Source organism: Struthio camelus, chromosome 2, assembly GCF_040807025.1.
Source record: "Struthio camelus isolate bStrCam1 chromosome 2, bStrCam1.hap1, whole genome shotgun sequence".
Lineage (NCBI taxonomy): Eukaryota > Metazoa > Chordata > Aves > Struthioniformes > Struthionidae > Struthio > Struthio camelus.
Window position 1 is genome coordinate 65,609,107 of NC_090943.1, and position 13,129 is coordinate 65,622,235.

The 13,129-nt window shown below is 39.8% G+C and overlaps 1 protein-coding gene across 6 annotated transcripts in view; it reads right to left on the bottom strand.

Annotated features, from left to right (window-relative positions):
- GRB10 (growth factor receptor bound protein 10) overlaps positions 1–13,129 on the bottom strand; it is a 157,811-nt gene that overhangs the window by 8,688 nt on the left and 135,994 nt on the right. For all 6 annotated transcript variants that reach the window (XM_068936135.1, XM_068936133.1, XM_068936136.1 and 3 more), the window contains 6 exons: positions 11,761–11,835; positions 7,656–7,793; positions 6,916–7,026; positions 5,436–5,534; positions 1,536–1,613; positions 748–864 (listed from right to left, as the gene is read on the bottom strand). In XM_068936135.1, coding sequence (XP_068792236.1) covers positions 748–864; positions 1,536–1,613; positions 5,436–5,534; positions 6,916–7,026; positions 7,656–7,793; positions 11,761–11,835 — 618 coding nt within the window. The remainder of the gene's footprint in view (positions 1–747; positions 865–1,535; positions 1,614–5,435; positions 5,535–6,915; positions 7,027–7,655; positions 7,794–11,760; positions 11,836–13,129) is intronic.

Genomic DNA, 13,129 nt, shown 5'->3' on the forward strand with positions numbered 1-13,129 from the left:
AAAAGAAATGCAACTTTGAAGGGGGCTAATCTACAAGCAGCAGCTCATTTTCAGTTGGCTTAAAACAGAAGCCAGATGTTAATGTTGAAAGCTCAGTATCTTAAAAAAAGAAAAATAAAGAAAAAAAGAACAGAAAAAAAGAAAAGTCTGATATGTTTCTGCTCAGGCAAAACACCAGGCACTCAGTAAATCAAGCAGTATTTCCCTCCCGTACATAAAGCACTAGCTAGTGCTTCAGTAATAACTCCTGTACCCTGAGAGACGAGCATGTGGGAAAACTTGTACTGCAGCTGTCTGTCCACAAGACACTATAAACAAGTTACATCAGTTTTCATTGCAAGAGGTCCTGCCTCTTGTAGATTCTGCAATTAAACTTACTGGGAGCAAGCCATTAGTCAGAGCCCCAGCCTCTTCCATGTGGGGAAGCATTTAATTTGACATATTCCTCCTCAGAGACTGGTTTTGCAAACTGGCAGTAAAGTTCTGGTGGGTCTGCTTTCCCCCTCAACTTTCCTCTGGACACTAGGGGGACAGAGAAGCAGTGGTAGAAGGTTGTTGTGAATGTGACAGTTTTGCTAAAGATGGATATCGACTTTCAGATCTGCATGCTTGCAGTGTGATTGTTTCAGGTCGGAGCTAAGCTATACTGTGACCAGCACTGCACTACTATCATAGCACACTCTTGTGTTTTGGCTCTCAACAGACACTTACTAATTTTAAAAAGAGAAAAGAAGAGAAGATAGCTACCCTCCAAGCATGTCCTTCTTCCAAGGCAGCACTCTGTGCTTCAGCGGGATTTTCAATAACTCTTCCTATTTGCCCCGAAAAATCCATTGCTACTAGTGAGTTTTCAGATACACTTCTCTGAAAAGGAATTTTCACTTGTTTCAAAAAACAGGGAAAGAAAAAACCAACTTGAGAGAGTTTCATTTCAAAATATTTTGGTTTCAGAAGATTTTCCAAAGCTATCCCTTAACATCATAGAGAACACAGATAATTTCTTTTGCCTTACAAAACATTCACACACACAAAAATGTATGGCTTTTCTTTTTAGACCATGGGGCAGGCAGAGAGAGAGAATCCAAAGTCAGAATAAAATGCGTACTGCTCACGTTGCCCACTTTCCCTATTACTATGCTCCAGGCATTTTCAGGGCCAGTTTGGACCCAAATATAGGATCTTCGCTTTTAGATAGCTAACAGTCAGCTTTGACCCAACATATTTTAGGGGATCTTAAGTGTTAGTTTTGCCAGGCCTAAACTGGCTTCTGCAGGGACAGCCAGATGTCTCTGTACTGTACATCTCAGAACACCTGAGATAGCCAAGATTTTTACATCACGTGGGTAATATCAGCCTACTGGATAATGGAGAGCCAACTACATAAATTGTACTCATTCATAATGCAAACTTTACATTGATTTGCTATACAATTCTGAATTTGTATTTATTAGTGTAAAATTTACCACTTTTAAAATGCAAAAGCAAATATCTCTCTTCCAACAATATACATTAATGAAGTAAAGTTCATTACTTACTACTGGAGTGGAAAAGTGTGGAAGCATGGCTTTTCTCTGCTGGGGAATTCTGTAATTCTGATACAGGAGCATTCCATACTGCCAACAGAAACGCAAGGAAATTATTATTCAAAGATATACTCCAGGAAAAAATGTGTAGTGATTTCATAACACCACTGACACTGGAGCAAGGTGCTGTCAGCTTATTATTTTCGTGATCAGAAGCTGTCCCAAAGCAATTTGCATTCAGCAATAGTGACTGGCAGGTGCCAACTGAGCAGTAAATGTGCACAATAAGTTTATTTAAAAGATAACACCTTTCCAAGCCTTAGTGAAATACACAGGCAATTTCTGCTACTCTCAACTATGGACATGTTTTCCTTCACGTGCCCTTTCACGTGAGGACAAAACACACATTAATTTCCCTTCTCTTTATCCCCCAATAATTTGAATATAAAAAAAAATCTGCATAAGAAGTTTTGTACAAGGTAATATAAAGCTGAACTCAGTTTTCGTAATGATAAAATATGAACAATTCTAATTCACTTTTGAATTTAAATGTTAATGTAAGCAGCACTTTTAATAAATTTCATCAGGAAATAACACTTCTGTTCATTTCTCATCCTTATAAAAATAAATTAATTGAATTCCAGTCAAGTTCCTCATTGAGCACGACAAATTTTAAAAACACTAGGATGGTAGGAAAACACCTGCTCGGTGCCTTCCCTAGAGACACAGTGCCAAAGCATATCAACATTACTTATTGAATGTTCTCATTAAAACAGTTATATATAATGTTGTAAATGAGGCAATATTATATGACTATGGAAAGCTAAATTGGTAGGTAAATAAAAGGAGGGTCACAACAACAGCCTCGTGGCACAGCCTTAATTTTGTCATTCCCTGACTGAACATCTTTAATCCTCTTTTAGGGTTTCTTAAAAACAAAACTTTTTTTTTTTCCTTGTGTTAACTGTCCAAGGGTGAATGTTAGATGCTAGAATGCAGAAATCTACTGCCAAATACTACTGTTCCTGCCACTGGTAGCACAGCAAAGCCACAGCAAGATGCATGTCTACACATTGGATAAGAATAGTTAATTCTGCACACAGGTAAGGTTTTCCCCTTGCTCTTCATCAAAATTAGCACCTTCACCCGTGTAACTAAATTCTAGTTTTTGCTCCTTAAAAAAAAGTGGCATTTTAAAGACACAATTTACTACAAATATCTGATCGTCTGAGCAGTTTTCCCACAGTGCAAAATCCTATGTAAACAGGGAAAGTAGAGGACAATTAGTTGAGAGGAAGCATTTGGAATTGACTGGTGAATGGGATTTCTACCCTAGTTGTTACAATACGTTAAATTTGAGCCAAGTTTAGTAACTGAAAAGAGGATTATGACAGCCAACAGAGGCATCAACTCCATAGAAATCAAATATGCATCTTGTAATTGGGACTGTTTTCCTGGCCCATACTTGAAGTATCTATGGCTAGCACACTTTATTTTGTAACGACTTAAAATAGGAAAGGAATTTCTGTACGGTACTTTATACATAATCATTCCTTAAGATCAATGAATTAGACAGTTTTTGGAGAACATTCAAATAGATGTGCTCTGGCTTGGAAGATGAACACAATGTAATTGGAGAACAGGCAGGAGTCTAAATAACTGCATTTTCGTATCTGCAGGCCTAGAACTCTGACTTGCTTTGCCTAAGTTTACAGGGTTTTGCATGATGGAAAGTCTATCTAAGGAGAGGAACATGTAATTGTAGTGAAAATTTGTCATGTCTTGAGGATAAAATAACAAGATAAACTTTGCGGAGGAACATGGATAGGGAACAAAAAACGTTCATGCAACAACGGGCATCCCCGGGTTATTTTCTAGTCAATGCCACATATAGATTGGGACGTGGTAAAAGCTCATATTCATTACAGTATACACCCTCCTCCCTTCAGCTCCTTGGACACATATTGTGGGAATGCACCTTCATTTCAGCAGGTGGTGGTGAAATTGTGTTGGGAAGGAGGGTATTTTTGCCAGTGAGAAGCTTGCAGTAGAGCAGGGGATAAAGGCTTTGCTGATACGGCCTGCAGCGTAGGCAAGAAAGGTGGTTCTGGACATTTGGTTCAGGGAGATCAAGGACAGCAAACCAACACCGGCCTCAAGACACACCCTGGCATAACCTCTAAAACTCCGCTACACCCACACCCTGGCAATTTGCTCACGGGGCCCCTAGGTGACACATCCTCCACTTTGGAAACAGCTCGGTATGTGACGGTCACCAAAAGGACACAGCTCGGGCATGCCAACCTCAGAGGCTGGCAATGGGCAGGCGAGCCTTCAGTTCCAGATCAAACACGCTCAGCTGAGTGCCACATCTGTTAATTTCCAGTGCGCTGGGCAAGGGATGGTCCCTGGGTTTAGCCGTTATTTTCACCAGGGTGTGAGGGCCCTGCATGCCCGAGCAAGCTCAGCAGCCTCTTCCCCCTGGCCTCAGACAAGGTTTGGCTCCCTGTGCCCAAGCCAGGTCTAATATAGTCCAGCTGTGAGACCTGGGGCCTGGTAAAACAGCTAAATTCGGAGAAAACGCTGTGACAGGAGCCATGCCTCTTGGTTTGCGAGCTCCGTTTAAGCTCAGGCTGCTGTCCTTGGCCCTTGCGGGTGCCGTGCTGTAATATGTCTTACACCTTGCTGACCTTGCCCTTGCTTTGCTGACATGATGGCCTGGCCTGGCCTGCCTGACTTCGTCCCTGCACCCATACCCAGCGCTGGCCGTGCTCTGGGCTGGCCCCAGTCCCCGTCGCCAGCCCCACGCTGCTTGCCTGGCCAGGGTGCTGCAGGGCTGCAACCTTGCGGGGGTGAGGGCCCAGCTTCCGGCTTCCCTGCCCAGAGGCCTGGCTCTGCTTCTCCTGCTCCCTGACATGCAGTACAGGGATTTTCTGGCCTGCTCTTTCAAAGCATCTGAAACTATCTGCTTACTATAGAGAGAGTGGAAGTTGATTGAGCTCATGGTTTTCAGTTCTATTTTGGTGGACAAGTATGTAAGGTTAGATACTGCAGTACCAGTTTGTACATGCCTCCAACTTTTATTACATGCTATATGTTAGATTTTGGCACAGAGTATTAGAAAGTAGAATAACTGCATGAAAGAGAAATGGGATTTTAATGGGTATATATATATATTATACAGTATGTAGTATATATATTATATAGTATACTTATATTCCTTTTAATATTAAGGACGACTGAGTAAGGTATGGAGAAGAATTTTGTAGTTTTCAGAGCAGCATCTTCAGGGAAAGAATAAAAAAAACTTCTGTACATTTTCCCATGAAGATCAAGAAAGGCTCTGCTTCAAAGAGCACAAAACATTCAACTTCCTGCTCGGTTCTTTCTATGCTGATTTGATTTCAAAACACTGATAAGCGTCCTTCCCTATTATCAAGAAACTTCACTCTTTACTCTCAAATAAGAATAACCTTCACCCAGAGATAGGCTTGCTTACTTTTGTTATTTATATTTTACAGAACCTTCAAAAAATTGAAAAAAAGGCAATGGCTCTAGATAGCACTCTGTTCTATTGCATATAACCACTTACCAAGATGAAAACCTATTCTTTAGTTTTATGATAGATAAATATAGATAGACAGATATTTGCAGATACTTCCTTGTGCAATTTCTTGATTCATTCACATATAAGTTTGGCCCAAAACCTAAAATTGCATTTAATCACACGTGCAAGGAGTTCAGCTCAGTGTTGTGCATAAATGCCTAGGAGGGACAGATCTACCTGGAATTTTGCTACTGATATGGAAGTAGATGATGGCTAAGAACACCGTCTCTTATTTTCTCATAAACAGAATAACCAATACTACTTAACCACAGGTGTGGTCTATTCACATAGGAGAGATTAGGTACCTTGAGGAGTCGAAAGGCAGTCATCCAGCATGTCCTGCTTTGCTCATCTTCAGCACACAACAACCTCAATTCCTTAGTTTCATTTCTCACTCTGTTGGGCTATAAAGTATTAGAGGGAATTCAGCTACATGCGATAGGAAACCACCAACTGAAAGTTTACTGTACAAGTCAAACTTATTTTGAAAGAGACACCTAAAAACACATTCTTAGCTAGACCCAATAAGATAAACTTCAGTGCCTGCTTTGAAATATTCTGGAATTGTAGCAAGTTATAAAAACAAGTACTCAGGCTTTTTTTCCCCCTAGAGTCAAGTTTTTTTTTTTTTTTTATAACTGCAAGAAAAAAAATGATTAGCCATTTTAAAGATGAAGAACCAAAGTAACACACCCAAAGCCACACTGAAGATTCCACAGAAGCAGATCCGGAAACCACATCTCCCCCTGCACACCCATTTGTTTTACCATCACCATTCTCCTAAAGTTCAGTGCTTGCTCTGGAATTTTTTCTGCAATTTTACTGTTGATACTGAGATGTTAACTTACTCCACAATGCATTACTCTCACCGTTTATACTTGCAGTCTTCTACAATGCTAGCTTTTAAGACCAATCTCTTTCAGAATTACCCATTCTAAACTACTCAGCTGTTGGCAGCGGGGAGGAATCATTGCTGACAAGGATCACAGAAGAAGCTGCCTGTACTTGCAGAGAACGGCAGGCCTTGTCCACAATGGGCAGGAGGAACTGCCTATATTGCCATCCGCTGCTGTACTTTAGAGAAAGCACCTGAGCTCTTCCCACTTTGTCTCTTCCCAAATGTCTGCTCTGATCCATTCAGAATCTGTCCTGCAGCCAGCCTCCACTCCCTGAGGCAAACCCAAATATCTAGCTCTGGAATGGCTGCTAGGAAGGAGACTACTTCACCTCCGTCAATAAAAGCCTCCCAGCCTTATTTTTCAAGATTCCCTTTCTGGACTTGCAATATGGAGATGCACAACAGGACTTCTTGTCAGAAAGCTGGATGGCGCTTTGAAGCATTTTTTACTGCCACAGTAAAAAATGGGTGACAGTACATAAAAGGGACAGCCCTGTCCCTGTTATAGGTGCAACCTGATCAGGAAAAAGATGGTCATGCTGCTATGTCTTACTCTGCTTCCTCCATAGGACTAAGCTGTACGAGTATATGCATATTCTAGAAAAATACCATCTGTAAGGGAGGCTGCATTGGTAAGCCCAATGCTAAAATAATATACTCCAACCTGATCCAAAAGAAGCACCAGACAAAGTGTCGCATAAAACTATACCAAGAGTCATGGGACAAACCTCCCAAATGAAAATCTTTACAGATCAGGTCTTCCTGAAGTCAACAGAAATACTTGCAGAGTCCTATGCCCAAATTAAGTTTAGCTGGGGGGTAGAGAGGGGGAATCTGAGCTATGGGCATTGATCTTAACTTTGGAAGAACTTAATGAGAAGAATTACCTTTATACAAAAACCGTAGTCTGCAGGTGCATTGTACAACTTCTTGCCTGCTATCAATGAGAAGATATTGCTGTCTTCTAGGTCAGCTAACAATTGCAAATGTCGTGGCTCCTGTGGAAATAATGTGGTTTATAAAATGTAAGAATAAGATACTGGAACATTTTGCTGCTAGCTTTGCTTTCTCTAAAGAACAACATCCAACAGAGGGCAGTGTATGAACACTTTGCTTGTCTCTCAAACAGCCTGAAGTTGTCAGTGCGTGTCACCTTTTAGATATCAGCCTGCTATCAGAAGGTGCTTTATACAAGAAGCTGACAAAATATTATTAAGATACAACATCAGATTAAAACGTGATAGCCTATTACAATGCTCCTGAGAAATCTGAAAATGAGATAATGTAAAATAGTGTTCAAGATATCATTTTAAATAAATTCATGAACAATGCATTTGGAGACTGCCTGTTTTCTCCTGCTAACCTTGTATCGTGACTTCCTAGTGACAGCTTGATGCCTGGCTACTTTGGTTTTATTATACAGCAATATTAGGTAGCTATTTTCATGCAGCGAGAACCAAGGACTTGACGGTCATGTGATCGTGTCTTGCTTATCCTTTTCTACTCGATTAGAAAAACGGGGTGGGAGCTTATGCAGATATTTAAAAAAAACAACAAAGAATATCCATGGTAAAAATAGAAAATCCTTTCACATACTAGCAGTGTGCATCTTCTTTTTTAAACTTACCTTTGAAGTTCCTTTTGTAGAACAATAAAGTCCTGATCTCCTCAAACACACATACAATTTCTTCCATGATTTCCTACCCAGCTCTTTCACATGCAAGAAACCTTGAATTTCAGGGCAGCTACTGGAGTTTAAAAAGTTCTGTTGGAGAGGAAAAGGTAAATGATAATTGAGTCTCATACATTTATCATAAAATTGGCACTGTATTTGCAGCAAGGAGAAGCAAATGGCAAGTCACTTCTCTGACTTAGGGCACAGTTTAATGATAAATTGACCTATGACCAAAACGGATAGACTTGCTGCTCCCATTATGTCTACCTACGTCCTGCCATCATCCTTGCATCACCACTAGCAATCTTAGTGATGCAAAGTGGGATGAACTACTGATTCACTCACAAACTCTCTCCAACACAGGTAAAATTGTTAATTTCCTGACAGATTAAGTGAAGCGTGCAGATACATCCAGTTTCCACCCAATTTTGAGATCCAAAGCAGGGGAGGTAATTAGACTGCACAGTCAGGGCAAAGGACAGCCACTCTTCAGTGGCAGCTGCAGTTGGATTAGTTTGAGTATAGATGTAAAACAGCAGCCTGATAGTGTTTCTCTGGCAGGATCACTGTATTGTACACTGGGCAGATTGCTAGTGCTGTAGTAACAATCAGCTCAAGTTCATGCACTGACTTTTTCCTGTGTTCTCTATGTGAATACTTTAAATCTCCAAAAGGCTAACCATATTTCTGCATCCCCATTCCTCTTGGTCTGAATCGTCACAAAGTAAGCTTATTAATTCTTAAAAATAAATTAACATAATATCTTGCCACAACAATTCTGCCAACAAGTCTTGGAATCATTGGCCAAAATCTGGAACTTCACCCAGAAGTTTTAGAATGTGAACTACCTACTTCAGGATTTCCTACACGAAATTCACGTACAATACGCACACTTCTGTCTCATGACAAAGGGTATGACAGACAACACAATATTTAACGCAAACTGAAACTCAGAGCGGTCAAAAACGTCTACAATGATATTAGGCTTCAAGATCCAGAACTATTTAAAGAAGTTAAGTTCTTGACATAATTACAGGGACCACATATGGAATCATTTGATTTGCAGTATGTCAAAGGAAGGAAGTATTAACTATGGTTAGTGAGTTGATGGATTGCTCCCTTATTATACCGGGCCAGATTTTTAAAGGACAGAAGGCTTGGTAAGTAGGTTAAATGCCGACCTCATAACAAATTCAATAATAGGGAGAAAAATGCATAAACCTAGTTGGCCTATGTGCCTCTGAAAATCTTGAGAGTCATATTTTGGCATTATTTGGTGGACAGTGCTCACAGGAGACAAAACCAAAAAACAATGCCCTCTGTCAGGATTCTTGGTTAAATTAAAACTTTATTGTTTTCCATTTTCTTCCCCTGCTATTTCTTATGTAACAGACTGGAAAAGAATAGTCAGTTTTCCTGCTATTTGTACTACGAATCCACTTCTCAACTGTGAAGGGAATAGACCACAAGGGGAAAATATTCTCTCTGTCGAGCTAGATAAACTTAAATCAAAATAAACTAAGATGCAAGCTTTTTTTGCACATCTGAGTAAGACTGATACTAGGGAAAACAGTACCCACCATTATTAACGCTATTGTTAAGACTAAAAATACTAGCTCTTAATGCAGCACATGATACTGTGACATGATGTTTAATGTTCTTCCCCATTCCTTATATAATTAAAAAACCCAGCACATTTAACTCAATGTTTGAGGAGGCCTCAGATGCAACATGCTTAATGGCTATTCGATTGCAGGAAGTTTACACCTTTAACAAATTGCTTCTGTCATTGAAATTATGACAAATAGGTTTATCTTTCTGAAAGAAAAGTGAATTTAATATAAATGCTTCAAGTAAGATTGATTGTTATGGTTAAACAACAAATCAAAGAGAATATATTATCTTCTTTCCTCAAACAAACTCACTGTTAATCTCCATGGTTTATGTTTTTCCTGGACTGTACCGAACTAAAACTTCCCAGAAACTAACTATTCAATGTCACAATACCGTGAGGTTTTCCTCTCCCTGTCATCTGAGTTACACTAGGTTCCTAACTTCTCCATCTTCAAGAGCATCTTCCTCTTTTAGGGCATCCTCCTTCTAGAAACACAAGCAAACTTGATTCTCCAAGTGCACTGCACAAGAAAGGGTCTCACACCTTTCTATTCCAAAAAGTCTCTGGCAACGTCTGTTCACCTCAGCTGTGTTTCCACAAGGTTTTAGATCGAGTAACAGAAATGGAAATGCTTGCCCATTCAAAGTGCTTTCTCCCTGTTTGGCCTACTTCCCTGAAGACAATCCAGACTGATTAAATAGGCCATGAAATACTTGAGTGGCAACCTGAGGGAGAAGTTCCTGCTTTAGGCCTTTAACATGCCACAGTAAGGAGAGTCGTAATTAGATGAGCATAAGTACAAAGTTGATTGAAGGATGCTTAACCCTGCTGCCTGTGACATTTGTTTTTAATTCTAGAAACTGGTTTGATTTTCATTTTGTTTCCCAATTAAGAGAGAACGCTGACATTTTAAACTCCTTTTAGGTGAACCTGGAGATAGCATTTAATAGATGTTGAAGCGATTACAGGACAAAACGAACGCACTAGTTCAAAAATCAGTGGAAATTTGTTTTATTTGAATAGGCAGTCGATGTATATTTGCAAACATGTAGAATGACAGACATCAAGCTAAAAATCCGTTATTTGTATTTGTATTCTCTTTTTGTATTTGTGCCTTCTACTTTATAATCTGCATGTGTCATTCCAAACATGGTATTGTTTTCCAAGCATCACTGTCTTATATTTTTAATATAGTACCATTTAAGAAACAATGCGTTTTAATGTGGCCTCAACACACCTGTGAGTTGAATGCCCCCCATTTGAGAAAATGGCTGAGGTGAAAAAGACGTAGACTACAGTGTTTAGTTTGGAGTGCTTTTAGAGTTTTAAGTGAATGTCTTGTCGGTCAGAGAACTGACCCTGTGGCATCATCCTCAGAGGAAGAAGGCTATTTCAACCAACTGTGCCTCAACTACAGTTCCTTCTCGAGCAAGCAAGAAGTTGTACAATAGCAGCAAAACTTCAGCGTATATTCAGTGCACATGCCACTGCACATAACACATGCCACACAGATTGCATAACTTTACCAATACATATGCATAAGCTACACACACCTGTAATTTAACTTTCGGAGCTTTAAATGGATTACTTCACAAATGCCACATACAATTGTCTATAACTACCTGTACTTATTTCCTAGATAATTGTTTTTCCTCTATAAAAGGGCAGCTAGTTGGCTGAACCATCAGGAATTTGGTCCTTATTGTTAACTGCACCAGACACAAACATGGCACACTAAAACCCAAAAGGCCAAACCCCTCTCTCTCCCAAGCTCATCTTCTAATGTACAAATACATTTTTGCACTTTCTCCTATGCTATTATGTGGAGTATACAGAAGAATACTCCCTGTTTTGTTTTTTACAAGGTATACTTGTTTTTCTACAAATGTATCTGCTGACACTGCTGTAGGAGCAACACTACAGGCTTCTCATGCGTGAAGCTGATGTGAATGCTCTTAATAACAGCAACTCAAGTTACTTTTGAGAAAACGGATAGGTCAAGACTAGGAGCCTGAAAAACAAAGTAGGACCTCTGACTGACCTAATGTGAAAAGTCAGGAAGGGGGCTGGCAGTTACTAGCAACAAAATACAGGAGAAGGAGAGAAAGGAAAAAAAAGTCCATTTGTGTCTTTAAGCGGACGAGATGATGTTACGCAGACGTGGCCAAACTGCCTAGCCCTGACGTAGTATTACCTGGGGAAGCTGACTAATAATGGCACAGCTACAAATACATATGAAGATAACTACAAATACTTTGTGTTTATAATTTACATCTCAGTGCCACTGGGTCAGATCCTTTTTAGGTATTTTCAACATTACTAACATCTGCTAGCTACCTACACTGGACTTTCTCTGACCACCTAAGGCCAGACCTTTCTTCCTCTCAACTCCTTCCCTCCATCTCCAAAACCTTTTTAGGACATACAGATAACTTACAGTACCTGCAAAAGTTGTGACTGCGGAATACTGCCATTTGTTTGCTGGCACCACGCAACCATTTGCTCTGGAAAGAAATTCTAGACGCAAAAAGAGAAGACAATTTGAAGTTATATTATATTTGCACACTTTTTAAGTTCCTTCACCTTTGACAGTATTCTCCTTCTATCCAAAGTACAGGTCAGTGCTGTATCTGCTTTAACACACAACCCGTTCAGCGCCATCAGACCGCTTCTCGTGAATGGCCATTCCCAGACGTTAATTATGAGAAAGAGCGCACGTGTGACTGTTGATGTTTTCACTTGTTTGTTCAATGCTCAGTTTATGCTCAAGACTTGATACCCTTCAGTCTGTCAAGAAAAAGTCCCTTTGCAAAATCCAACCCTATATGTTTATACTTCAGGGCAAGATAACACAGCCCAGTGTTTTTCTTATAATGATCAGACAGCTACACATTCTGTGCAATAAAATAAAAAAAAAAACTTCAGAGAGGACATATGTGCCATAATTGGACCTGAACACTGTGTAGCATTCCCTGCTTCACGTGCCAGATATGAACAGCCTCAAAGCAGACATCTCTCTCCTTTCCACCATCATGCCATCACAGCATAGTCAGAAGCAAATATTGTGCAACACGCAAACAACGTGCTTCTACAGAGCTTTTAAACTTTATGTGCCCTACAGTATCTCATTCATGCTGAATCTTTACACCACAAAGGTCAGGTAGCTTTCTCACTGCTAAACGAATGACTTGATTTCAGATATTTTCCTCCAATTCTCCTTTTCATTTGCTGTGTTTAAAAATACCTCTGTAATTCGGTACACTGAACTTACTATACACAGCAATTACATTAAATCACTCCTAAAGTTTTTAAACATTATTTGAAAGCTGAAGACATGCAGCAATGCCTGAGATAAAACAATGACGGATTATAACAGGATGAATCACAGCAAAAATGATTCTAGTTTAGAACATCCATCATTCTTCAGACCATATAAAGTCCATTCCTTAAGGCATGAAGAGAAGGGCTGAAGAGGAATCACCTTTCTTCCAGGTAACTTGCAAGATGAATTATTAAAGCTAACATTTACCAGCTTCTTTGAGTAGAAACAGTGCCATATGGCAATAGCTAATGCAACGGGTAGGAAGCCTTTGCATTCCTAAACCAAAAGAATGATTTATTTGCTGATTGCAAGAGCCTGAGACTGACTGCCAAACATTCTGGGTTTTACTCCCATACTCTGTTCTTAATTAAAGTATACCACATTAAACCAATGTGCCAGTTCTTACAATATAAAAATTTCTGTAAAACCCTCAGATGCTCATAGGTTATCATAGGAGCAGTTCAACAGAAGTGCAAGATTACTAGCATT